This window comes from Camellia sinensis, chromosome 4 (assembly GCF_055761805.1).
Source record: "Camellia sinensis isolate YWXY chromosome 4, ASM5576180v1, whole genome shotgun sequence".
Taxonomy (NCBI): domain Eukaryota; kingdom Viridiplantae; phylum Streptophyta; class Magnoliopsida; order Ericales; family Theaceae; genus Camellia; species Camellia sinensis.
Window position 1 is genome coordinate 58,966,349 of NC_138964.1, and position 27,868 is coordinate 58,994,216.

Genomic DNA, 27,868 nt, shown 5'->3' on the forward strand with positions numbered 1-27,868 from the left:
TTTCCCAATGTAATTGTTTTCCAACTTAATTGAAATGCAAAAATAATCAATTGAATGAATGTGTAATGCAATGATGATCAATACTTCATAACGTCCTTCCATTTTGAAATATCTCAACAATAATACAATGACAACCACCTTTCCCCATTTCCTTCCTTTAACATTAATCTGCAAAAATACTACATGTTCAATTAAATCTTACAACATATAGCAACCTTCCCACATCTTGTATTATCCTTACATTTTAGTCATTTCAAGACCATATGCAATATTCTTGAACGTCAACTTCCCAAAGATCACAATTTTCATATTTCATGGAACTCAACAATGGATCAATTCATAACTACATATGCATTAGCCAATAAATTCAAGTATGATCTCCAATTTCTCACACATCAAGAAGTTATATTATACTTGCAAACAATATTACAAAATTCCCATTCACCTTTCATCTAACCCAAGTAAATCCATAAATCCCCACATTTTTCCAAAAACCTCCAATCTCTAGGTTTTCTTATTTACAAACCACACACACACACACACACACACCAAATACTTGAAAAGGGGCCCTCAAGAACACACCATTTTCTTACCTAAGATAATTTCAACCCTTAAGATGCTACCTTAGAAAGATTCGAGGTTTTTAAAACCCACTTTTGGAAATCCCTACATTTTGGGTCACAAAATCAAAATCAACATAATATCTTCAAGAAAAACTTTTAAATCAACACCACTATTGCAAAGCATGTATATATAACTCAAGGAGGTCCCTACCTCAAGGTTTGATGAAGAAAAGGAGATGAAACCCTAGAAATCAAAGATGCCAAAGACTAATCTCCACCGTCCACAATGTAGCTCTTGAGGAGCTCTTCCACTTTGATGAAGGAACTAGGGTTAGAAATGCAATAGATCTTGAGAAATCAAGAACTCTAAGTGTTTTGGCGGGTGAAATGTAGAGAGAAGGAAATGGAGATGATTTTTTTTTTGAGGGAGAGAGATGAGCCAAAAGTGATACGTACACAGCCAAATAGGGGAAAAAAAACAGAGATTTGGACTGCCACCGTTCCGCATGTGCAGCACGTGCCCCTGCACCTGTAGAGCCAACTTCTCGCACATGCACCCTTTATCCCTGCACGTGCCGCCACCCCCTTCCCGCACCTGCTGTGTTTTGTGCTTTTATTATAGTGAGTGCCTAGGTCCACCCCTGTATTCCGTATGTGCGGCCTAGCCTTCCGCACCTGAGGCCCCTCTCCCGCACGTGCGGCCCAAGGCCCCCGCACGTATGGCTTAGCCATCCAGCCTAGAAAAATTTTCCAGCTCCAATTCAACCCTCTGGATTCAACTTCACACCTTTCGAAATACAAGGAACTCGACACGGAAACTAAATATAAGTAAAGACTTGAGAATAAGCCTCCAATTGCAACAAACTCGACAAGGACAAGAAGTGAAAAAGACGGGTACCAAAACCGACCATCACAACTGCTACGGTGTGCATCCATTAAAAAAACAACACATTACAGGATAATATATGTTGTATAATTATAATGTTTTGTAATAAACACTAGAACATGTAACTTTTATCACTGAATTATTTTTAACATTTCTTACCACAAATAATTGGAAACATTTACATCACACCATTCATAACATAACCACAATAATTTGTTATTTTAACTTTCGGGTATACACTATAAATTCGTTCATTCATAGTTTTAACACAAAGTGACATAAGACACCCATCACAAATTATGTGACTTTTACAATAGAAAATCGTAATTTGTTATGATATGAAGGTGGGTGCATACTAGAATTTTCTAAAAAATTGTGTGAATTACAAGTAACATTCTTAAATAAAGATCGCTGTATATCACTTCATTTTTTTTTTCTTTTACATTTTGTATCACCTGCCATACATACATGACAATGTATATCATTTATTTATATTAATTTCTAATTAATAATTATCTTCAAATAAAGTAATTATTCATAACTATTTGACAATACAAAATGGTAATATATAATATCTCTCTATTTAGATTCACTTATAGGGCAAGTAGTAAGTGAGAGGTGACAATAAAAAACAATTTAAGAAAAGTTGGAGCAAGGAAAAATCCTCTCCAATCCATTTTTTGGATTGGAATGTATTGTTTGGGTCTTTGGGGTCTCTTACGAATCTAATTTTGGTGATGTAAGTTGTTCATCTTGTAAGCTTCATTTAGACAAACAATTTAAATTGATCTGATTATAACTACACCAATTCATTATATTTGTCTTTAAAAAAAAATTAGTTGTTGTTCAAGTTATTTTTTGAAAATAAATATGATGAACAATTTGAATATGATCATCTAATTTTTTTCATAGAGCATTTGACACCCAATAATGTGAATAGTGGAAAAAAAAATAGTATATAGTATTATATTGATTATCAATAATGAAATTGCTTGTGACAGTATATTTGAGTTGTTTATAAATTTTTATTTTGGGAACTTGTGCTAGATTGTTTAATGCAATTTAGGCTTATAGTTTATCATGCAAAAATAGTTTAAATAAATTAAAAAAAGTTAATTTCTAAAAAATAGGTGAGGTTTGCTTTTTATTTTTGTTTTTGAATTATCAAATTTTAATTTATAATAGAGGAAATATCATTTTGCCTCCCAAACTTTCACACGTTTTTCAATTTGACCCTCATACTTTGATTAATATTAATTTTATACCCAAACTTTCAAAAAAATTGATCAATTTAGCTCCTACCGTCATATTCCGTCTACAATTGGACGGAATGCGCTGAGCTGTCCCCCTAAACTATATTTTGTCTTGAAATTATAGTCTTTCCCGCCACATTCAAATTCTCCCTTCTGCTATTTAATGCATGCAAGTTCCAAAAAAAAAATAAAAAAAAATAGAGCATCATTTGGGTGGGTGAGAGAGAATGAGGAATAAAGGGTCAAGAAATCAGGGAAGATAGAGTTCAACTGAAGGAAGATGGAGCTCAAGTGACATGGAAGACGTGAAGTGCATCTTGTGTGGAAGACGAAGGGTGATGCAAACATCATGGATTGATGCAAATTCTAGTAGGAGGTACCTCAGTTGTCCCAGTAATGGTTGTAATCAGTTCACCTAGGTATACCCACTCATGTGCTCACGGGCAGTGCAAATCATCCCTGGGTTATTGAAGAAGGTCAACAAGCTAGAAGCAAGACTACAAACAAGGAATGGAAGAGAGACAAAGCTATGGATATGCTTGGCTGCCTCATGGTACATCATTGTATCAATGCGGTTTGCCATTTAGAGTAAGAAAGAATGTAATGAGGGGGGACTATTATGAATGAATGAGTGTAATGAGAGGAAATATGATGAATGAAATGTAATGAGGGAAGTATTTTGAATGAAAATTTCATATTTTGTGTTATAAGGTTGTACTCTGAAAAAAACAGAGCATCACACCATTTGTTTCTCCCTTGAAAAATAATTTATGTTTACCCTTAAAAAAAATAGAGCATTACCATTTAATAATAATAAAAAAAAATAGTGTCACATTTAAATCAAAAAATAAAGGGTGAAGCACCAATAAATCCCAAAATGTGATATTCTGGACTGTTTAGTACTCTCTTTTTTCCTATGAACATAAAGGTCCCATTAAAGTAGAAATTACGCAAAAGGGTAGTTACTTACATGTTTGAATTTAATTTTTTAGAAATAAAAGTGGGTTTCACCAAATGTAAAATTATACATTTGGGCAATTTGCACTATAAAAGTTTTGGATTTTTACTCCTTTTGGAACAAATCCCACATTACCAACAAAAACTTAACACTCTAATGTAACACTCCAATATAACACACTAAAAGACTCTTTGGTGTACTTTTCCCAAACATAACAACATAACACTACAAAAAAACTCCTTACTGTACTTTTTTCAAACGTAACACTATAATGTAACACACACACAAAAAAAATAAAAATATTCCTTAGTGTACGAAAACCAAACATAACACTCCAATGTAACACACACAAAAATATTAAACAAACTCTTTAATGTACTTTTTTCAAATGTAACATTTACAGTTTAAAATTATACATTTGCCAAAACTTACTAAGGAATTTTTGTAATCCTTTTGGAATAGTTTTCCCACATTTTTTTTGGAGTGTTACGTTTGAGAAAAGTACGCTAAGAAATTTTTTTGTGTGTTACATTAGAGGGTTATACTACGGACTTTTTTTTGGAGTGTTATGTTTGGGAAAAGTACGCTAAGGAGTTTTTTTGTGTGTTACATTAGAGTGTTACACCAAGGAATATTTTTAGAATGTTACCTTTGAGAAAATACATTATGAAGTTTTTTTGTATGTTACATTGGAGTGTTACACTAAGGCGTTTTTTTGGAGTGTTACGTTTGGGAAAAGTACACTAAGGATTTTTTTTTTTTTTTTTTTTTTGAAGAATCTCATATTTCAAGTCATTTTTGTATTCATTTTGAAATATTTTCCAAATAAAAAATATTCTCATACAAAAATTCATCCCAAATTTGATTCACATAGATTGTGTACCTTACCTTTCTAGCACAAAAGAAAAAAAGAGAAGGAAACATAATAGAAATAAGGGTGTAAATTCAATTTTCAAATAATATATTAAATTTACTTTTCCAAAATCAATGGGTTTAATTGGTCTATAAGAAAATCCTTGGGACTAAATGGTTCACCATTTCTCAATATGGGATTTATAGGTAAATTTTCCAAAAATAAAATACAAAAAAAATAATTGGTGGATATAAGGTCATAAATCAACAACTACATGAATAGGTTTTCGATATAAAGTCAAAGAGAGAAAGTGAAAGCTAGGTAGAGAAGTAGAGACAACAATTGCACTGCCAAGACAATGGTGGATCTAACTTTTTTTTGATATAACCAAATTTTTGGACTTATCGTCTGGCAAGAAAATTTCATTTTCTGGAATGTTATGATTGGAATAAGATTTAGAGTCTATTTGGATGGATGTTGACTTGAAATCCATGAATTTGACATTAATTATTGGAGGAGAATAACTCAAATTAGATTTGATAGTTTACCTGTGAATTCCAAGATTGAGTTGAATAACTTTATCATGTCATGATGGATTTGAAATAACTATACTAAAGTAGTTATTTGAAATCATGCTAAGGAATTCTAACCACAAGGATCCTACTAAAGTAGAGTAGCATGCACAAAACCAACATTCATAGATTTACATACAGATCAGGGCAACATCCATAAAATGGAGCATTATGCACAAAACCAACATTTCTAAATTTGTCATCCAAGTTTTGAAAACACACAATTGTTTATGACAACCAAAACACAACCTTTACATAGTTAAGAACTTCAGGGCAACCATTCCAAACAAAAAACAATATATGTACAAAAAGCCCCAATGATAAAGTGATGTTCAGTGCTGATTTCCAAAAAGGTGATTAGTATTCTAAATGATTACTATCCAAAAACAAACAAACAAAAAATACTTCTTCAATCTTCTGTGCAGTGGATGCTTCCTTCTTCTGTGTAGTGAATTCAATCTCTAGGTGCTTTCTTCTTCTGTCCAGTGGATGCTGTTTTGAGGCCACTAGCATTGTACACTAGCTTGCCTCTCCATATCATTTGACCCTCCTTTGGTGTGGTGGTTGAACTCATTGGAGATGGAGTTGACTAACTTTCTTGTACCACTCTCCTTTTCCCTGCAATAAGATTGAATTATCCATAATGAAACACAATCAAATATAGGACAGTTAAGTTACTATTAAAAAAATAATAATTACCAGACTTACAGCCAGTTTCTTCTGTCTTCTGTGTGGCCTTACCTCACTTCCTTATGCAGTTACTTGACTCTGAGGTTGGCTCTCTTCAGGTTGGCCCCATGTAGGCTGAAAAACATGATTGCATGCATAAAACAATATTGACAAGCATGAAATCAAATAAACAAAATTAATAAACATTAAGTTAACTTACATTTTCTTGCATGTAGCTAAATCTGCTTTGCACCTTGCAACTTCTCCTGTTGTGTCCCACATTCCCATAATTCTTGCAAGTCATTTGAGTGCCCTACCTTCCTAGTTTTGTTCTTTCAATTGGTGCCTCAATCTCCATTCTTTACTTAGTTTAGGCCTCACAACTCTCTTATTCACATCAGGTGGCAGCCCCTTTGCATACTCAGTTCTTGGCCACATTTCTTTACCATTAATGGGACTCAACATGTTGTTATAGATCTTCAGATAAGTCTCCACCTTGCAGTACCGATGAACATATTTTTCTGATTCTTGACCCAAGTAATTGGCAACAGCCACAACATGGGCACATAGAATGCTTGACAGATCCCACTTACTGCAGCCACAACTCCAAACTTGCAAATCCACCTTGTATTGCTCACCATATGGCCTTATAACCTCAAATTGCTCATTGCCATTCCATCTAGGAATCCATCCAGCTGCCTCTACTTTCATTTTCTCCAACTGATTCTGAATTTTAGGACATATAGGACCATTGTGCCTTTGCATTGCATCTCTTCTTTTTTTTAACTGTTTCCATCAACAACAACCTAATCTTCTCCAACATTGTCACCACAAGTTTACTCCTAGCTTCCAAGACGCTTTAATTGAAGCACTCACATAGATTGTTTAGTAAAATGTCACACTTTGGAAAAGTGTTGAAGTGGTTCCTACTCTAATAAATTGGCGGTCTTTGTACTAACCAAGCATATGCCTTACAATCAACTTCTTTAATCTCTTCCATCACTCTAGTAAATATAGGAATAGTTGTTACCCTGGCAGCCTTCCACAACAAATCTTTCAGAACCAACCCCTTGTGTTCACCCTTAAAATTGTTGTACAAATGCCTCACACAAAACCTGTGTAAAGCATTTGGAAACAACTAAGCCACTACATCAGTCAAACCCTTCTGTTTATCACTCATGAAAGTATATGTAGACACCCCATTTTTGACCGTCCTCAAGACTTGGACGTCACCATTTGAACATTCGGTGATTATCCATGTTTGTGTTCGTTTGGAGTTCCCGGAGGTCTCGGCACGTGCGCCTTGCCTCAGGATCTCCGAACTTGACTGTTTAGTGTCTGGTTTCACACCAAACACTTGTGTTTTGCCTTTGAGAGGCAGGGTAGGGCTTGTAGACCATCCCCACCCACCACCGGCAGTGGCTAGAGGCCACCGACTGGTTTTTGCTGCCACCGGCAATGTTTATTGCCGGCCGGCACTATTTGTTGCCGGTCAGCACTTTTTAGTGCCGGTCGGCACTCTTTTTGGCCAAGATGGCAATTTTTGCCAGCCGACTACTGTGCATCTGCTTTTGCAGATATTTTAAGACAGCTGTCTTGCTTTTTGCTCCCCTCCATACACGTGTATGGAGGGATCTCTCTCTTACGAAGCTTGTCTTGTAAGCTTTACAAGACAAGAAGTGCCATATAGAGAGAGGGTTGGTCTCTTGGCTTAGGGGTTAGACATTTAGGATATTTTGAGAGCTTAAACAGCCATTGTTAGGGTTTGAGTTCTAGGGTTAGGGTTAGATACACACTCTATCTCTCTTTCCCTCTCTTTTGTGCTCTTGTGTGTGTTTTAGTCCATACTATTGCACACAAGCACCTAGTGTTTCACCTTCCTCTTGGAACTGAGGTTCTAAAGGACTGATTTTGAGGTTTTGAAGTTGGATTCAAGCTAAGGAAGGCCATTGGAGCATCATTGTTGAAGAAGGCTTCAAGGGTAAGAATCTCACCCCTTTTTACCCCTTTTTTTCATTGTATTTCTACCTATCTTAAATTCGTTTTTGAGCTTAGTGTATAATACAAAAAAGTTCTGTTTTTAAACCCTCTTGGTTGTTTGTTAAGAGTGTTTTGTGGTTTGGGTAAGCTTGAGTACCCTTAGGCCTTGAAAGGCCTCATTTTGTGCCCTTTTGTGTGAACTCCGGGATTTTGGTGTTGGGGTCTCTTCACCACTGAAATCTTGAGGGATTTCAGTGGTGAAGATGATGCCTTGAAGTTCCAAGAAGGAGAGGGCCACCCCCTCTCCTTGTTGTCCTTGAAAAGGGCATGTTTTGGCCTCTTGAGAGAGCATTATGTTTGAGGGTGTATTGACCATGACTTGGCTGTTTTTTAGGCTTAATATGTCATGTTATGCCTCTGTTTTTACTTGGTTTTGGTACTCCATGCATGCTTAGCATAGTTGCCATGTAATGCCTTGTTATGCCTTAACATGTCTTAGGTTGTGTGCCTTTGTTTCTAGCATGTTTTAGGCTTGCATTTGTGAAGATTTTGTGCTTATCTTGACATGTTTTAGGTCTGTCCATAAGTGTTTGGGTTGATTTTGGCATGCTTGGTATAGCTCCTTTGTATTTGGGCTTGTTGGCCTTGAGCATATGAATGTATAGCATGACATCTTTGCATTGATTTGATGATTTGGGGTCACCCTACATGCTACTTCAGTCCCATTTTCATGCATATGTGTTTGCCTTGAATGCTTCTTTAATGCTTTGAAAGCATGTGTAGCAATGCTCCACGTTTTGGTGTTTGTGCATGCCTTTGTTTTTGAGTCATTTAGATGCCATCTAAGTGGTCCTTAGGCCTTGTATTAATGCCCCAAAACTCTGTTTTTGGTCAATGAGTCCATGCCATGTTTGGTCTTGCTAAGTGTAGTTCAATACTCTTTTGGTTTGCTTTGAGCATTTAGGCCATTTGGTGCATGCTTGGCTTGATTTATTGCTTGGTTTGGCACCATGTTTTAGCATGATTTCAATGCTTATGTTGCATGCTAATTAGTCCATGCTATCCCCCTTTCAAATGTATTTGAGGGTTGTTCAATTTGTGCTTAAGTGTTGGCCTTCAATTAGGTGCATGTGTGCATGTATTTGGTCCCTCATTATAGCATTATGGCTACTGTTTTAGGCCTATTTAGAGCTGCCTAATTCATGTTTAAGTCCATCTTTCCATCTACTTGCATTGCCATATGTATGCTTGTATGCTTGCATAAGTTTGTTGCCATGCCATGTTGCATCCTTAGCTTGTGTGCCTAGGTTGCATTGCATCTTGCATGCATGCCTTGTTCCTTGAATTGGTGATAGGAATTGGGCCTTGTTTGTTTGATTGGTTTGCATTTCATTTGACATGAAAATTGCATACTTGGTTCTTTGGGCCATCATGCATGGAAATGCGTGATTGGTGGTCCGAGAATCGAGGCACATGCCCCTTTGAGTCATTATCATGATAAGGGACATGGTTGGTGCATTTATGCCTTGAATTGTGCTGCCCATTGTTTTCAAACCCGGACCGGACCGGCCGGTCGGACCGGTTGAACCGGGAACCGGGCCTTGTTCCGGTCCGGTCAACCCCCTAAACCCGGATTGGGGCCAAAACCGGGAAAACCCAGTGACCCAGTGGTCGAACCGGTAAAACCGGTGACCCAGTGGTCAAACCGGCCAGAACCGGTCTATTTTTTTTTTTTTTTTTTTTTCTGGGTTTTACTTTTTTTTTATTTTCTTTCTTTCTTTTCTCTTTCTTTCTTATATATATATATATATATATATAAATATATTTCAAAATTTTGACTAAAAATTCTTATTTCAAGAGTCTCCTCTCGTAAGAAAAAGTCTCATTGAAAGCTTGAGAAGATTATGAAAGTCTATTCCTATTTATAGGAAAAGATTTTTCAAAGAGAACCTACAAAATTCTATGTGGGATTCAATGAAATTATTTGAAACATATTGATTGGAGGGAGAGTTGAAAATTTCATTTCCCTCCAAAATTAAATCTAGCATTCAATCAATTTATTTGGAGGGAATGTTTAAACAATTTAATTTCTTTGAAATAAGTGACTTTTTTTTTTATCAATTATGACTTTATTAAATATTATTAATAAATATTATGCAACAATTTTTATTTTTATTTGATTATTTATATATATTTTTATTTATTTATAATTTATAATTATATTTTTTAATTATATAACATTAATTATGACGTCACGGTTCGACCGCTTTGACCCGACGGTTGAACCGGTGACCCGTCCACCCGGTCCCTTTTCCGGTTCGCTCACCGGTCCGGTTTTGAAAACATTGGTGCTGCCATGCTTTGACTTGCCCTCTGTTGCTGTCATTTGCAGATTTTGCAGGAACACTCTGCCGACCGGCAGTGTAAGGTGCCGACCGGCAACAATTTCTCTGCCGACAGCTTCATTTTATGCCGATGGCCATACACCACTGCCGGTGGTAATTCCACTCAGCCGGTGGCACTCCCCAGTGTCCAGGGATGCAGTCCTGAGGTTTTGACAGCCTCCAGAGGAGTGAAGGAAGGAAAACAGAGGCAGCCTATGCATGGCGGTGCGTTTCCCAAGGCATTTTTCCTGTTTTCTTAGTTTTAGTTAATTTGCTTAGTTGATTAGGCAATTTGTAATTGTTAATTAGCTTGCGTAGTTAATTAATTTGTAATATTTATTTGGTCCCTCCGAGTGAGGGTAAATATGTAATAAGTGTGCGTGAGTGTGTGTATGTCTTCCAGCCTCACGTCTTTCTTCCTTTTTATTTACCTGCTTATGATGGTAGATTAGGGCACGTTTAATTTAGCATACCTTATGCTATACATGTGTGCATCCATGCATTTGTATTGCATGCATTAGGCTCGGTACATCACGCTAACTGCATTTGTATTTCAATTCAAAAATTGAAAATGTGATAATTGATCGCATTTCGTATGCCCTGCGTAGGTTAGCCGAGCCTATCTAATTGCATCCTGTATATGTTGCATTAGGCAATTTAACATGAACTAGGACATGCATGTTTGCTAACTAGTTTATTGTTTTGGCACAGAGTACGATGTAAGTAATTTTGCTTTAGCATCCCGCACGCGTGTGAGTGTTGCCATGACAGTATGCTTGCCATGCGGCTAAGTGCTTATGTGTTAAATTGTTTGAATGCCTGTGGGTGAAGGTTGGATTGTTTGAGTTGGAAAAACTCGTTGAAATCCGTGTTTTAACCTACTTGCGAGTAGCAAATTCCAAAGCATTTTCAAAACAAACGGATATGCAATGTTTCTTTCCAAATTAGGCAATCTAGTCTATACTTGTTTGCTGCGCGCATAACATAGTAATTCTAGGCTAATAAATGGAATAAGAACACGTAATGTTTTCAAAATCGGATATCATGGTTAGTAGAGGCCGGTCTTCGGACCGGGCGAAAGGGGGTGCTCATAGCTGACCTTCCCCGATCGTACCCAAGCTCCCGAGCCAAGACAACTCCGGTGATGACGGACATGTGGCCTTCGGCATTGAGTCAGGGTTTCCTAAATTTCCCCATTTTAAAAATATTTAGGTGGCGACTCTGTATCTGGCAAAGCAGTCCATGTTTGGCACTACTTTTTCAAAAATCTGTTTCTCAAAACGATTTGCCAGATTTGAACTCTTTGGTTCAGATTAAGAACCGCGACAACAAAATCGCGAGTCCGAACTGTAGTAGCAGCAAAGGCCCCCCTCCGCGGGCGCGTCTACAGTTTCTGGCAACTCTGCTGGGGACTTTAGAGAGCTTGACTCGAACTCATAATATCCTGTTTTGATTTCGCTTATGTGTTTCTTTGCATTGCATGTGCATTGGTGCGCCTAGGAACACAGTGTTTGCCATCTGCCATTCCTGAACGGTTTGCCGGAGGCTTGTCTTGTCAAGGCATGTCCATAAGGCTGACCGGCTATGGGCTCTGACAGTATGGGAACACAAACCCCGGTTTTCACCGAGGCACCCTTTTCGACCATTCGACCTAGTGCATATTCGGATCCATAGTGACCATTCCAAGTTAGGACAGGTTGCTTACCCGATGTTAGGTTGTTTGAGAACCGCTATGTGCATAGTGAAACCCTAGCTCCTGACAAAATAGGACAGGGAAACCCTACCCCAACATAGGGGTGTTTTGGTTCTCTTTACTTGCTATGTGCTTCTAGAATGTATTTCTATAGGGAAAGTACATGTCAGTTTGCAAGTTTGAGTATCAAACCTGAGGACACCAGTATCAGTATCAGTTATAAGAATCAGTTATCCGCGGGTATCAGGGTTCAGTTTTCGGGAACAGTAATTTCTGGGAACAGTGATCAGCAGTAGGGTACAGTTGTTTGGCTACACCCGTGTTTGATCAGTTTGGGCTGAAATGCTGTCTGTTTTTCCTTTCAGTTCAGAGAGTTGCAGAGTTGATACAGAATAGCCAGTGTCTCCCCTTGCTGAGGTAGGATTTATGGCGGCACAAAATTCAGAAGAAATTGTGTTTATGACGGCTGCATTGGAGCAGGGGACCGCTCCGCAGAGTGAGGCCAGCATCAGTATGTCACACCCACCCAGGTCGCCCGTTGTGCACCCGGTTTGGGCTCCCCAGTTATACCAGGCTCGTGAGCCCACCACCTTTGAATTGATGGGGATGATAGGTGACCTCCAGAGGACCGTGGCCGATCTGGCCTATGGAATGTCGGCTTCACCGCCAGCGGCGCCATATGCCGGGAATTTCATACCACAGGAGCCCCCGCTACTGGGGCGGATTGTGATAGAGCTCAACCAGCCAGAGGTGGCTTCCAGCTACAGTCGCGACATGCCAGCACCAACCCAGACCCTTGATCAGGCTGAGGCTAGAGGAAAGGACAAGGCAAAGATAGACGCCGATCCTATTGAACAACTGTTGTGGGCAGTCGAGGCTCTGAAAGTTAGAGGGATGAACAAGCAACAAACATCTGCGATCATGACCAAAGTTGTGGATGATGCTTTCCCCACTCCAATCAAAGGCGGTTCAAGCCAGGCAGAAAATCGGGATGGGCCCCGTCATGCCCAGACAATTCCTGTCGTTCCCAACCCTGCACCGGGAAAGGGTCAAAAAGCCAAGGCAGTGCCAGCCGACCCTTTCACTAGCGCATCTGGCAAGAATCCTCAAACTTCAAAGTACCTGCCCCGAGGGCGCAGGGTCTTTCACGACCTCCACATGCCTTTGTCTAGGGCATTACTAATATTGGCAAAGAATGGGCATCTTAAACCTTTGGAGCCTCGGCCATTCCCGAAGAATCTCCCCGCCACGCATGATGCTACCTTGTACTGCGCGTACCACCAACAGTCCGGTCACAGTACCAATGGATGTTCCCGCCTTCGTCATGAAGTGCAGGATTTGATCGATAACAAGGTTATCCTCCCACCCACCTCAGCTAAGTCCGTTACCACCCAGTTGTTGGATTTCGAGGGCTCAGATACTACGAGTATGTAAAGTGAACCGCCTGCGGGCGACATTTGGTATATTTTGGATGTAGCGTCTGACACGCATTTTTGAGCATCGGTGAAACCGAGTTTTGTAAATCCTGGCTTGGATATCGAGTCAGTCTTTTGTTTTGAGTCTGTCTCTTTGTCTTGAGTCAGTCTTTTGCTTAAGGGTCTGTCTTCTTGTATCGAGTCAGTCCCCTTTGTATATAATACCAGGTGATTCTGGGGTTGTTGTCCCGAACGCCGTTTTGTTTTGTAATTATCTGTTTTTGTTTTGAGTCTGTTTCTGCCAAGGAGCCAGTTGCACCAACAAACCCGAGTGAAACAGCTATTGCTATCTCAACTTCATGCTTGCTTTCAGCATAAGTGCCAGAGAATTTGATTGGGTTGACAGTACATCTCGCCTGCTCTCCTGCGCGCCAAACTCATTGCATTAACCTAAGTTTTTCAAAAAAAAAGAACCTTTTTGAACACTGCGGTGATAAAAACGAAGAGGAAGGAATTCCTCGGGTTTTGCAAGATTTTTGATCATTTTGAGAGAAAGAAAGGCGTGCTAAGCCTTTTTATGAATGAAACCATGCTTGTCGGCGTGAGTACTGAGGAGGATCCTGGCTTGATCCAGATTGGTTCCACACTATCTTCGGCGCGAGCGATTTGTCGCTTTCGTAAAAACTTTCAAAAACAAATGTTTTACGCGGCCCTGCGAAGACCTGTGTGGAATCGCTCTTGAGACTGCACAGCCTAGGATCGTTCTCAGCCTCAAAATTCGACCCATCCATTTCAAACCTTGAATCCGTTCAGAAAGTTCAACGGACAAACGCCATGAGAGGTCTGTATGGCCAGTTTCGAAACAGCCCTCGAGCAAGAGGCACCAAAGTCGAATTGGAAGGAGTAGATCTCGCCGGAAGAAGCTCGTGGAGCAGCCATGACAGATTCTCCTATAAATCATTGCAATAGCCGTTCTCCTAGACACATAGAGGCTTCAATTCAAAAAACCATTTGGCATGGACTTGCTACACTTTTATCCTTGAGAGGCTCGCTGGGCCGAAAACCCGGAAGGGCGGCCCAGGAAAAAGTTAGAGCAAGAGAAAAATATAAGAAAAAGAAAAAAAAAAGAAGAAGCAAAAATACAAAAAAGAAGAAAAGAAAAGAGAAAGACAAAAAATGCAAAAAAGAAAAGAAAAAGAAAAATGCAAAAAAAAAAAAAGAAATGAACAAAAGAAAATGAAAAGAAGCTCGCAAGGTCGAAAACCCGCATTGGGCGCCTTGGCAAAAGTGAGAGCCTAAAAAAAAAAGTGAAGGTTAAAATACCCGAGTGTACCTTAACCGGAACTACGTGAGGCTTGATTCCCATGTTTGGGATACGTAGGCAACTTCATCATGAAGTCCAGCCCCCAACGCTTTCATAGCGTCTCAGTCCATGCAATGGTTTCGATTTCATCCCAAAGTCTAGTCGCCAACGCTTCCAAAGGCGACTGTGTCCATATATTTGTTGTGACCGTCTTCGTCATCGCTGTGTCCAAGAGCTCGACCACCGCCAATGAAGACTGTCTGCGGATTGCCGCAGCACCATCCCAAACAAGGGGCAACTTTCCGTTGCCACGAGCCGCTGTGAGCCGCCATTCAAACTAGGGGCAACTTTCCGTTGCCTCCCACCCCCCTTCAAACCAGGGGCAAGTTTCCATTGCCTCCGATCCAAGGTTGCGCATCTCGAAGAGTAAGTTCTATGCTTGTCGAGCATCAGCTGTTTGAAAAATAGTTTTTGAAAATTTTTACTGAGGTTGACTATTTTCTCGAAAACTATTCCATTTTCCAAAACTGGACCATTGTCTTGGACCCAAAAAAGGAAAATTTTCAGTGCTTGCAGCCTGACTCGCATGCTTTTCAAATCAAAAATCGAACAAGTACGTTAATCCGACCCTCATTTTGATCAAAATTGTTTTAGTAGAAAGCAAAAACAAAGAATGGTTAAAATGATGAACTAGGGGAACAGTTGAGCCGGGCGTTCTGTCTTTCCCCTGTCATCGACGTACTTGCCAGAAGAGTGCTCTACCTGCCAGAAGAAATAGCCGTGAGCTAACAGTGTGGAGTATGAACCCACACCTTTCTAGTTATCCATCAATCACCCCGGGGAGGGATGAAAAACGAGAGAATGAAGAATAGAGAGGTGTAAGTTGAGAGAAAAGTGAGGAACAGGGTTTTGAGAGAAAATCCGAGCTCGAGAGTCGAGTGATGTGAGAATCACAAATCAGACAGGGTGGGAAACAATGCCTAGAGAAACTGGCTCCTCGTGATCTGAGGTCCCCCGTCTTCGTCAACGCGTCTGTATGTCGTGTCTTTTGTTTTGTTTATCTCAACCTGTGTTTTAGGTCTTCTCCGAGCGTGTCTCGTTGTGTTTAGGTCGTGTACCTTTTTATTTGAGTCCTCCCCGCTGTATTCAGTTGTAGGCTCGATATCCCGATTTGAAAAACCCTCATTCGATTTCAAAAATCATTTACACTCGGAATGCTGTGCCATTCTCTACATTTGAACGTGTTTCGGCTCCAACTGGTTCCATCCTTGAGCTCCGTCTTGTCAGATTAGGCTGTTTGTTCGGGGTGTGCTATGTGCAGAATGAAACGAATGCTGTGTTATGGGCTGTATGCAGATTAATCCCCAACAGAGTAAGGACTGTGTGTCCAAGAATCAGGCAGTGAGTTGCTTGGGTTATTTTGCTGTTGACTGTTTAATTATCTGATTATTACAGTGCAAGTGTTCAATTTTCAGATAACCAATCAATTTCATTTACATTGAGGTGTAACATGATGGAATGCGATGCGATGCATGAGATATGTAAATGTAACACTTTTTAAGCAAAAATCTGTTCATTTCATAATCTTTTTCAAGTACAAAATTTTGAGGAAAACAAAATCTGCCTGCGGCAGTACAAGGTAATCTATCTACCGACAAAAAAGCAAAAGTACAAGAAAGAAGAAAAATGACAAAAATCCGCATCTGTGTCGAGCACTCCAAGGGCCATCAGTCTATCCTGGTCCTCTTCCTGGACGAGGGTCCAGGAGCATCATCAGCATCGTCGTCAGAGCCTGAGCTAGAACCGTCTCCGGTCTCCTCCTCCGATGACTCGGACTCCGCCTCTGCCTCTGCCTCTGACTCCTCGTCATCATCATCGTCCGGGACTAGAGCTCGCGAGCTGCTCCCGACATGAGTGCGCCCCGCCTTGGAGCGGGGGAATACTCGGCCCTCCTCATCTCTCCCTCGAGCCGGGACAGAAGGTCCGGCTGGAGCACCTCCTACTATGGGAATCTGGAAAGGGGGCTGAAAAAGTACATAAAAGGGAAATGCATCAGTATACTGTGACAGTTTATCAGTGCAGAATGCGATGCTGAGTACAGTGTATGAATGCCGTGAGCAGTTTATCAGTGCAGAATGCAGTGTATGAGTACAGTATGAGAATGCCGTGAGCAGTTTATCAGTGTAGGGTACAGTGCAGAATGCAGTGTGTGCAGTGTTCAGATACTGTGAGATCCGTGTATCAGGTGTTGTGCCGTGCATCAGATTATGTGAAACAGTGTATGAATGGTTTGAGGCCAGTGTCAGAAGAACATACTGGTATGCTGTAGAGGGCTAGGAGGTCAAATGTCCGCTGAAGCATCCCCATCATCGAGGCATTCATCGCCAACGACTGACGGGTATACCCAGAAGAAGCCTGCAAAAGTATTAGACGCATCAATATTCTGTGGAATATCAAACAAACTGAAATAAAATGACTGTACAAAATGCAGTAGTACATACCGGAGGTAGATCGGGGACATCGATGAACTCGTGACCAGCTGGTGGAGGGGCGAAGGGGATCTGATAGGTCGCCCCACCCTGCCCCTGGAAAGTCAGTACAGCAGGCAGGGCAGGCCAGCCAGCTCCCCGTCCTCCCTGAGCTCCGCCCCTGCCACGAACTCGGGCCCTCCTCGGAGCCCCTACTCCAACTTCCGCTCCGGCCCCAGCCGCCGATGCCACAGGCCTGGCCCCCTCTGCTCGACGGCCGCTCAAAGGTCACATCAGGTACGTCCGCACGTACTCCTGATAGTCTCCGGTACCTCTGAAGCCGACCTCCTCCCAACCAATGGTGTAGTCGTCCATCTGCTCGCTGGTGAGCCTCTCGGTCTCCCTCATATCCGCAGGAGGGTGAACCGGGATTATCTGCTCAGGTAACCCCAGGGTCTGGCGTAGGAAACGCTCCCCCAGGTACCAAGCCCGACAGACCGGGCCCTCAAGCAAGATCCAGAAACGCGAGGTCTCCTCCGCACCAGCGAACCGATCCCGCATCGCCGCCGGCAAGGGAGCCCACGGCCGCCATGAGATCTGAAAGTGACAGACAGTTTGTTATCTACTGTTTTGGAAATATACAGTGGAAAATCGAAGCTTAAATGAACTGCAAGTAAAACATACCTCGGCAGGGGTAATGGTATCGAAGTATCGACGGAAGAAGCCGAATGTCTCCCGTGGTCGCCGGGTGCATCTCCCGTCGAAGCGACTCGAAAACGGGACGGCCAGAGGAGTCTCCGCAACTGGCACAGGAGCGAGCCTAGGGAAGTAGTCGTAAACCCACAACTGCAAGATAAATACCAGTGCATTTATCAGTTGAAGCAGAAAGCAGAATAAAGCAGAAATGGCAGAGCCGTGTATTGTGCAGTGTATTGTGTGCAGTGTACAGTGTGAGCAGTGTACAGTCAGTGTGAAGCAAAATGTATGTGTGTGCCATGTGTACAGTATACAGCGAGTATGAAGCAGACTACAGTGTGTGCAGTGTACAGAGTACAGACAATATCGGACAGAAATGAAAAGAGGAGAAGGAATGTACCTCCCAAGCCCGCCAGTAGCCTCCGAGTAGCTGGCCGCTGCCGCGAGAAGCCGAGCTCATGTATCCATAAAGAGTGGACAGAGTGGCGCCGCCCCAATCATAGTGCAGGATGTCCCGGACGTCCACCAGTGCACTGAGTAAGCAGAGAGGCACGGTGTTCGCCCGATCGGCGAAGATGGTAGTCCTGAACAGGAACATGAGGAAGCCGCGAGCATACCTCTCCACGTCCTCCTGGGTCATCTGCGCCTCCTCCTCCAACACGGGCTGAACTCAAAACTGTACCTCGAACCAAGAGTATCGAATGAAGCCTGGACGAGCAAGAGGTGGGGCCTCCCCCAGTAGATGGACCTGAGCGGCGGTCCACTCATCCATGTCAATGTCGAAAGGGATCGGATCCCCCCTACCCCGATGCCAGTGAGCATCGAGAAATCATAAGGGGTCATCGTCATGTCCCCTGCAATGGAAAAGTGAAAAGAATCCGTGGTGTCCCACCATCTCTCCGCCAGAGCGGCAAGGAGAGGTCTGCATGTGGAGAGCCTGGAGAGTTCTCGGCAGAAGGCGCCGAAACCCGCTCGATCCACGATACGCCGGACTGCATCAGGGAGCTCACCGTACCACTCCCGAGCGCCAGTATTCCCATACCCGCGGATGGTATGGGAACCCTCCTGTAAACCGAAAATAACAATTGCAAGACAACATTCAAAATGCAGTTTTGAAAAAGCAGATAAAGCATGTGTGCAAGTTTGACAGATTCAGGCAAATACCGGGTGCCGGTGTGCTTACAGTGGACTACAGCGTGTGATGTGTTAGCGTGTTTGGATGTTTCAGAACAGATATAGCATGCGTGCAAATTTAACAGATTCAGACAAATACTGGATGCCAGTGTGTATGTAGTGAAATACAGTGAGTGCAGCATGTTTGAGTGATTCGGGGCTAATGCAGTGTGTGTGCATGTGTCAGTCTCAAGCAGATATCAGTTGTATGTATGTTTACAGTCAACTACAGTCTACAACATATCAGTTTTCAGCAGTTAAAGAATACAACTAGCTATGACAGTTTTGTATCCTACATTGCGGAAAGTAAAGCAGAAGACAAAGAATTACCTCGGAAGTGCCGAATGAAAGGTGGGAGGTAGGCTCACGCAGTAGTAGCTCAGGCGCCACGTGCCACTTGAAGCTCCGGAACTGACGCAGGCCGTCGGGGGGGCAGAACATGGATCGCCGGTCGGTAGGTCGCCGGGTCGAACGGGCACTCGCTCAATGGTAGGAGCTCGACCCCGGGATCCATCTCGTGGTCCGGGGGAGTCCCGCCACGTGGAATATCGTCCGCCATATCAGAAATGATGAGAAAATGGCCGGAGGAAGGAAAACCGGGCCAGAATGCGAAGAGTCAACCGAAAAGTCAACTCCCGAGAGGGTCGGTAATGGCCAAAAAGGTCGAAATGTGAAAAGGCACGGAAATGAAGAGGAAAGCAAGGAGAACAAACCCCGAAAGGGCGGGAACACCAAACGAGGCACCGAAACAAAAATGTGATCGGTTGAAAATGTCCGAAACGCGAAGAAAATCACGAATCTGACGACGAAACGGGCGTAGAACGCGAAGAAATGGAGAAACGGGGAGACAAAAACGCTCTAGAGAGAGAGGGCAAGAGTTTTCGGCGGTAGGGAAGTGAGGCACTAGGGTTTGGGAACCCTATTTTATAATGCCCAGAGTGAAAAGTCGAAACTGCCCCGATTCAGCAACTGTTTGCCGGTCGGCAATGTTTTGTGCCGGCCGGCACTTTTTTGTGCCGATGGAATTATTCTTCAGCCGGTGGACAGCCGGTGGCCTCCCCTCCCGGCCGATGGTGTTTCCACAGCCTTGTTTAGGCCATGTGAGAAGTTTTTGGTCTTCATAGCTCAAGAAAGTGCAAGAAAGTGCATCTCCGATGGTCAACTGGCCTCCGTTCTGACTTCGGACTGCATCTGCCGTGCGTAGCACTCCAACCCATGCAAGGTGTATCCTTTTCGTATCCTTTTGACTTGTACAAGGTCCAAAAGTTGCCCCATGTATATCGCATATCAATCGCACTGTTTTGTGCATTTCAAATCGTCGCACTGTTTTGTGCATTTCAAACCTGCGCACTGTTTTGTGCATTTCAAATCGTCGCACTGTTTTGTGCATTTCAAACCTGCGCACTGTTTTGTGCATTTCAATCGCACTGTTTTGTGCATTTCAAACCCTCGCACTATTTTGTGCATTTCAAACCATCGCACTGTTTTGTGCATTTCAAATCATCGCACTGTTTTGTGCATTTCAAATCATCGCACTGTTTTGCGCATTTCAAATCGGCGCACTGTTTTGTGCATTTCAAACCATCGCACTGTTTTGTGCATTCCAATCATCGCACTGTTTTGTGCAATTCGAATTGTTGCACTGTTTTGTGCATTGTATTTCAATCGCGCTGTGTTGCGCATCGCACTGTTTTGTGCATTGTATTTCAATCGCGTTGTTTTGCGCATCGCACTGTTTTGTGCATTGTATTTCAATCGCGCTGTTTTGCGCATCGCACTGTTTTGTGCACCTTACTTGCATTTTACATACATCCTATCGCGCTATCTTGCGCACCTCGCTTGTACTTATTAGTACATTGCATTGTTTTGAACACAAACCGGCTTCGCGTAGCGTATAAGTCCAATTGTCAAAATCTTCTTTCATATCATTCTCGCATCTTATAAGGCATGCGTGTCTCATTTGTATCACCTTACATTCCGTATGGCACGCGTGTCGCACTTGCATCATGTGCATTTCAAAAAAAAAAAAAAAAACAATCATAGTGCATTGTCATGCATTTCCATTGTAGCTTGCATGCATCCATTGCATTTTTCCCAATAGTCGCATCGCACTGCATTGTCATGCATTTTTGTAAACATCCATCCCATTGCATATTTGTAGATATTGCGTTGTAGATTGCATGCATTCATTGCATCACCTTCCGCCTATGGCTTGCGCCTTTCCAGGTTGAGCTTGGTTCAGTATGTGCCCTTACTTTTCATGTTAAAACACAGTTCTGCATGTGTATCGCGCCGATTCCACGCTGATATGTTGGTTGAGGGTTGCGGCACCTTTTCTGTGTTACACATGGCTCGTATGTGTACATGCCTTTCCTAGGCAAGATTTGGTTTGGCTTACGTGCCATATCCATTGTATCCATATCCATTCCATTGCATATTTGTAGATATTGCATTGTAGATTGCATGCATTCATTGCATCACCTTCCGCCTATGGCTTGCGCCTTTCCAGGTTGAGCTTGGTTCGGTATGTGCCCTTACTTTTCATGTTAAAACACAGTTCTGCATGTGTATCGCGCCGATTCCACGCTGATATGTTGGTTAAGGGTTGCGGCACCTTTTCTGTGTTACACATGGCTCGTATGTGTACATGCCTTTCCTAGGCAAGATTTGGTTTGGCTTGCGTGCCATATCCATTGTATCCATATTCATTCCATTGCATTGTAGATTGCATGCATTCATTGCATCACCTTCCGCCTATGGCTTGCGCCTTTCCAGGTTGAGTTTGGTTCGATATGTGCCCTTACTTTTCATGTTAAAACACAATTCTGCATGTGTATCGCGCCGATTCCACGCTGATATGTTGGTTGAGGGTTGCGGCACCTTTTCTGTGTTACACATGGCTCGTATGTGAACATGCATTTCCTAGGCAGGATTTGGTTTGGCTTGCGTGCCATATCCATTGTATCCATATCCATTCCATTGCATATTTGTAGATATTGCATTGTAGATTGCATGCATTCATTGCATCACCTTCCGCCTATGGCTTGCGCCTTTCCAGGTTGAGCTTGGTTTGGTATGTGCCCTTACTTTTCATGTTAAAACACAGTTCTGCATGTGTATCGCGCCGATTCCGTGCTGATATGTTGGTTGAGGGCTGCGGCACCTTTTCTGTGTTACACATGGCCTGTATGCGTACATACCTTTCCTAGGCAAGATTTGGTTTGGCCTGCGTGCCATATCCATTGCCATCTTCCTAGCATATCCATATATATTACATTGTAGTGTAATTTTTGCATCCGGCATTAGGATCGTAGTCCTTTCTCCAGCGGGTCGTTTCCCCACTTATGTCAATTCCACCCAATACTTGTTCTTGCGTCTGTCTACAATGCTCATAGTTCAGTTGACCGTTCTATGGTAGACAGACTTGTTATCTCCATCAATCTATTTGACATAGGTATGGTTTCGAACCGCTCGTGATTGGATCGTGATTCAATTGCTTTGCATGTAGCTTGCATTGTTTCAATTACATTGCATCTTCATTTGCATTGTTTATACATTGTTTTGTATATATTGCATATCGTTTTGCATCCGTTTTGCATCCATTTTGCATTGTCATGCATGTTGCTAACAATATTGTTCCTGTTAAGTTTGTTTTCTTTGCAGGCACGATATTGTATGTACGGTTCATTTGAAGCTGGTGCAACCAGACGAGCCGCACAGGTATTATATCTCCCCAGTGAGACGTTTTGAGAATTGCATAATTCTCTTACATCCTTTCTGCATTGTAGTGTAGTTCGGTGTATGCTAGCTTAAAATCGTCGCATGTATGCTTCATTACAGCTTTCTTTGCATGATCATAAGTTATGCTCGGCTTCGTGCATTGTCTTGCATTTTGCCCCTGCCTTCGGGCGCATATCTTGATTGTCTTGCATGTTTGTCTAAGTCTTCGGCCTTGTCAAAAATGGGTCGTCTCTGGGCTTTGACATTCACTCCCGTCATTGTTATGACTTTCGAGTTCTGTCAAAGAGGGGCAATTGTAGACACCCCATTTTTGACCGTCCTCAAGACTTGGACGTCACCATTTGAACATTCGGTGATTATCCATGTTTGTGTTCGTTTGGAGTTCCCGGAGGTCTCGGCTCGCGCGCCTTGCCTCAGGATCTCCGAACTTGACTGTTTAGTGTCTGGTTTCACACCAAACACTTGTGTTTTGCCTTTGAGAGGCAGGGTAGGGCTTGTAGACCATCCCCACCCACCACCGGCAGTGGCTAGAGGCCACCGGCTGGTTTTTGCTGCCACCGGCAATGTTTATTGCCGGCCGGCACTATTTGTTGCCGGTCAGCACTTTTTAGTGCCGGTCGGCACTCTTTTTGGCCAAGATGGCATTTTTGGCCGGCCGACTACTGTGCATCTGCTTTTGCAGATATTTTAAGACAGCTGTCTTGCTTTTTGCTCCCCTCCATACACGTGTATGGAGGGATCTCCCTCTTATGTAGCTTGTCTTGTAAGCTTTACAAGACAAGAAGTGCCATATAGAGAGAGGGTTGGTCTCTTGGCTTAGGGGTTAGACATTTAGGATATTTTGAGAGCTTAGACAGCCATTGTTAGGGTTTGAGTTCTAGGGTTAGGGTTAGATACACACTCTATCTCTCTTTCCCTCTCTTTTGTGCTCTTGTGTGTGTTTTAGTCCATACTATTGCACACAAGCACCTAGTGTTTCACCTTCCTCTTGGAAATGAGGTTCTAAAGGACTGATTTTGAGGTTTTGAAGTTGGATTCAAGCTAAGGAAGGCCATTGGAGCATCATTGTTGAAGAAGGCTTCAAGGGTAAGAATCTCACCCCTTTTTACCCCTTTTTTTCATTGTATTTCTACCTATCTTAAATTCGTTTTTGAGCTTAGTGTATAATACAAAAAAGTTCTGTTTTTAAACCCTCTTGGTTGTTTGTTAAGAGTGTTTTGTGGTTTGGGTAAGCTTGAGTACCCTTAGGCCTTGAAAGGCCTCATTTTGTGCCCTTTTGTGTGAACTCCGGGATTTTGGTGTTGGGGTCTCTTCACCACTGAAATCTTGAGGGATTTCAGTGGTGAAGATGATGCCTTGAAGTCCCAAGAAGGAGAGGGCCACCCCCTCTCCTTGTTGTCCTTGAAAAGGGCATGTTTTGGCCTCTTGAGAGAGCATTATGTTTGAGGGTGTATTGACCATGACTTGGCTGTTTTTTAGGCTTAATATGTCATGTTATGCCTCTGTTTTTACTTGGTTTTGGTACTCCATGCATGCTTAGCATAGTTGCCATGTAATGCCTTGTTATGCCTTAACATGTCTTAGGTTGTGTGCCTTTGTTTCTAGCATGTTTTAGGCTTGCATTTGTGAAGATTTTGTGCTTATCTTGACATGTTTTAGGTCTGTCCATAAGTGTTTGGGTTGATTTTGGCATGCTTGGTATAGCTCCTTTGTATTTGGGCTTGTTGGCCTTGAGCATATGAATGTATAGCATGACATCTTTGCATTGATTTGATGATTTGGGGTCACCCTACATGCTACTTCAGTCCCATTTTCATGCATATGTGTTTGCCTTGAATGCTTCTTTAATGCTTTGAAAGCATGTGTAGCAATGCTCCACGTTTTGGTGTTTGTGCATGCCTTTGTTTTTGAGTCATTTAGATGCCATCTAAGTGGTCCTTAGGCCTTGTATTAATGCCCCAAAACTCTGTTTTTGGTCAATGAGTCCATGCCATGTTTGGTCTTGCTAAGTGTAGTTCAATACTCTTTTGGTTTGCTTTGAGCATTTAGGCCATTTGGTGCATGCTTGGCTTGATTTATTGCTTGGTTTGGCACCATGTTTTAGCATGATTTCAATGCTTATGTTGCATGCTAATTAGTCCATGCTATCCCCCTTTCAAATGTATTTGAGGGTTGTTCAATTTGTGCTTAAGTGTTGGCCTTCAATTAGGTGCATGTGTGCATGTATTTGGTCCCTCATTATAGCATTATGGCTACTGTTTTAGGCCTATTTAGAGCTGCCTAATTCATGTTTAAGTCCATCTTTCCATCTACTTGCATTGCCATATGTATGCTTGTATGCTTGCATAAGTTTGTTGCCATGCCATGTTGCATCCTTAGCTTGTGTGCCTAGGTTGCATTGCATCTTGCATGCATGCCTTGTTCCTTGAATTGGTGATAGGAATTGGGCCTTGTTTGTTTGATTGGTTTGCATTTCATTTGACATGAAAATTGCATACTTGGTTCTTTGGGCCATCATGCATGGAAATGCGTGATTGGTGGTCCGAGAATCGAGGCACATGCCCCTTTGAGTCATTATCATGATAAGGGACATGGTTGGTGCATTTATGCCTTGAATTGTGCTGCCATGCTTTGACTTGCCCTCTGTTGCTGTCATTTGCAGATTTTGCAGGAACACTCTGCCGACCGGCAGTGTAAGGTGCCGACCGGCAACAATTTCTCTGCCGACAGCTTCATTTTATGCCGATGGCCATACACCACTGCCGGTGGTAATTCCACTCAGCCGGTGGCACTCCCCAGTGTCCAGGGATGCAGTCCTGAGGTTTTGACAGCCTCTAGAGGAGTGAAGGAAGGAAAACAGAGGCAGCCTATGCATGGCGGCGCGTTTCCCGAGGCGTTTTTCCTGTTTTCTTAGTTTTAGTTAATTTGCTTAGTTGATTAGGCAATTTGTAATTGTTAATTAGCTTGCGTAGTTAATCAATTTGTAATATTTATTTGGTCCCTCCGAGTGAGGGTAAATATGTAATAAGTGTGCGTGAGTGTGTGTATGTCTTCCAACCTCACGTCTTTCTTCCCTTTAATTTACCTGCTTATGATGGTAGATTAGGGCACGTTTAATTTAGCATACCTTATGCTATACATGTGTGCATCCATGCATTTGTATTGCATGCATTAGGCTCGGTACATCACGCTAATTGCATTTGTACTTCAATTCAAAAATTGAAAATGTGATAATTGATCGCATTTCGTATGCCATGCTTAGGTTAGCCGAGCCTATCTAATTGCATCCTGTATGTGTTGCATTAGGCAATTTAACATGAACTAGGACATGCATGTTTGCTAACTAGTTTATTGTTTTGGCACGGAGTACGATGTAAGTATTTTTGCTTTAGCATCCCGCACGCGTGTGAGTGTTGCCATGACAGTATGCTTGCCATGCGGCTAAGTGCTTATGTGTTAAATTGTTTGAATGCCTGTGGGTGAAGGTTGGATTGTTTGAGTTGGAAAAACTCGTTGAAATCCGTGTTTTAGCCTACTTGCGAGTAGCAAATTCCAAAGCATTTTCAAAACAAACGGATATGCAATGTTTCTTTCCAAATTAGGCAATCTAGTCTATACTTGTTTGCTGCGCGCATAACATAGTAATTCTAGGCTAATAAATGGAATAAGAACACGTAATGTTTTCAAAATCGGATATCATGGTTAGTAGAGGCCGGTCTTCGGACCGGGCGAAAGGGGGTGCTCATAGCTGACCTTCCCCGATCGTACCCAAGCTCCCGAGCCGAGACAACTCCGGTGATGACGGACATGTGGCCTTCGGCACCGAGTCAGGGTTTCCTAAATTTCCCCATTTTAAAAATATTTAGGTGGCGACTCTGTATCTGGCAAAGCAGTCCATGTTTGGCACTACTTTTTCAAAAATCTGTTTCTCAAAACGATTTGCCAGATTTGGACTCTTTGGTTCAGATTAAGAACCACGACAACAAAATCGCGAGTCCGAACTGTAGTAGCAGCGAAGGCCCCCCTCCGCGGGCGCGTCTACAGTATAACAACAAGAATTTGCAATATTCAAACTATGTCCTAACAACTCTAGAAACCACAACCATGTTTTCTTCTTCTCTTTCTCAACAATTGCATAGGCAAATGAAAATATGCAATTATTTGCATCTATTGCAACAGCAGTCAAGAGAATACCACCATGTGACCCCTTCAAATGGCATCTATCAACTCCTATCACTGCCCTGCAAGCATTCATAAAAGCATTCTTTAATGGCCCCCAACACAAGTACAACCTTTTGAACTTTGACTCTGTATTGCTCCCACCATTAACCCTTGCATCACTCCATTCATTAACCTTTGGAACTTGTTTCACCTTCATGCACATTATTGTCTCAGGATTGGTACTCCTAATCTCCTCAATGGAACTCCATAACAGTGCAAATTGCTCAGCTGCAGTACCCTCTACCAGTGTCAACACCTTCTTTCTTGCCCTTTTCACTTTTTGTAAGTCAACCTTGACATTGTGCTCACTTGAAATTGTGTCTGCCAATGATTGAATTGGCCATGTTGGATTTAAACTAATTCTTTCAAAATAGCTCTTCACAATCCATTTGGAACTCACATGTGCCACATCAAAAGACCTATTACAAGTGTGCACATCAAAAAGTGTTTTGATCCTACACCCTATCACTTTTTACATATGAAGCATAACAAACCCAAGGACAACCAACTTTGCACTCTGCCCTAACCTTTTGTTTGTCACTCTTGGTAAATGTTATATGTTTGCCCCACTTAATTGCATACTCCTTCACAACATCCCTAAACATATCATGAGTCTTGAACTCCATACCAAGTTTGAATTAAGGATTGTGCATATTAGACTCAACATTAAAAACAAGGCATTTTCTCCTATGAGAACTACTACCTTCATCAGATGAGTCGTCAATACTTCTTAGCTTATTAGAGGAGCTTCCAAGGCTTTGTAGCTCATTAACTGCCTTAGTCATTACATTCTTACTACTTCCTACACCAGCAAACTCTACATCTTTGCCGACAGTAGCCTCATGCAATGCATCATCATCAAAAAATCCATAGTCACTATCCTCATATTTCTTAGACTCATCAGATGAGGAAGAGTTTGAGGGATTAGGATCATAGTCATCACTATCTTCCTCTTCTGCTACCTATATATCTACAAGTACTACATTTCTCTGACTTATTTTTGCACTTGACCCTACTTGATTAACTTGTGTACCTATAAT

At 42.1% G+C, this 27,868-nt stretch overlaps 1 protein-coding gene across 1 annotated transcript; it reads right to left on the bottom strand.

The window, feature by feature from the left end:
• Positions 1–6,075: 6,075 nt before the first annotated feature.
• On the bottom strand, positions 6,076–27,454 carry LOC145823787 (uncharacterized). The gene is made up of 5 exons (XM_082923310.1): positions 27,323–27,454; positions 26,705–27,204; positions 6,714–6,869; positions 6,542–6,611; positions 6,076–6,480 (listed from the first exon to the last, which is right to left on the bottom strand). The coding sequence occupies exons 1-5, from the start codon at positions 27,452–27,454 to the stop codon at positions 6,076–6,078; spliced, it is 1,263 nt and encodes a 420-aa protein (XP_082779436.1).
• Positions 27,455–27,868: the final 414 nt, after the last annotated feature.

Excerpts from the sequence above, each read along its gene's own strand:
- LOC145823787 (XM_082923310.1), bottom strand. The coding sequence starts at position 27,454 with ATGGAGTTCAAGACTCATGATATGTTTAGGGATGTTGTGAAGGAGTAT. Across the intron at positions 6,870-26,704 it reads AAGAAGAAAACATGGTTGTG|GTTTTGTGTGAGGCATTTGT; the intron begins GTTTCTAGAGTT and ends TGCTTTACACAG. Across the intron at positions 6,612-6,713 it reads GATTGTAAGGCATATGCTTG|CGTCTTGGAAGCTAGGAGTA; the intron begins GTTAGTACAAAG and ends CTTCAATTAAAG.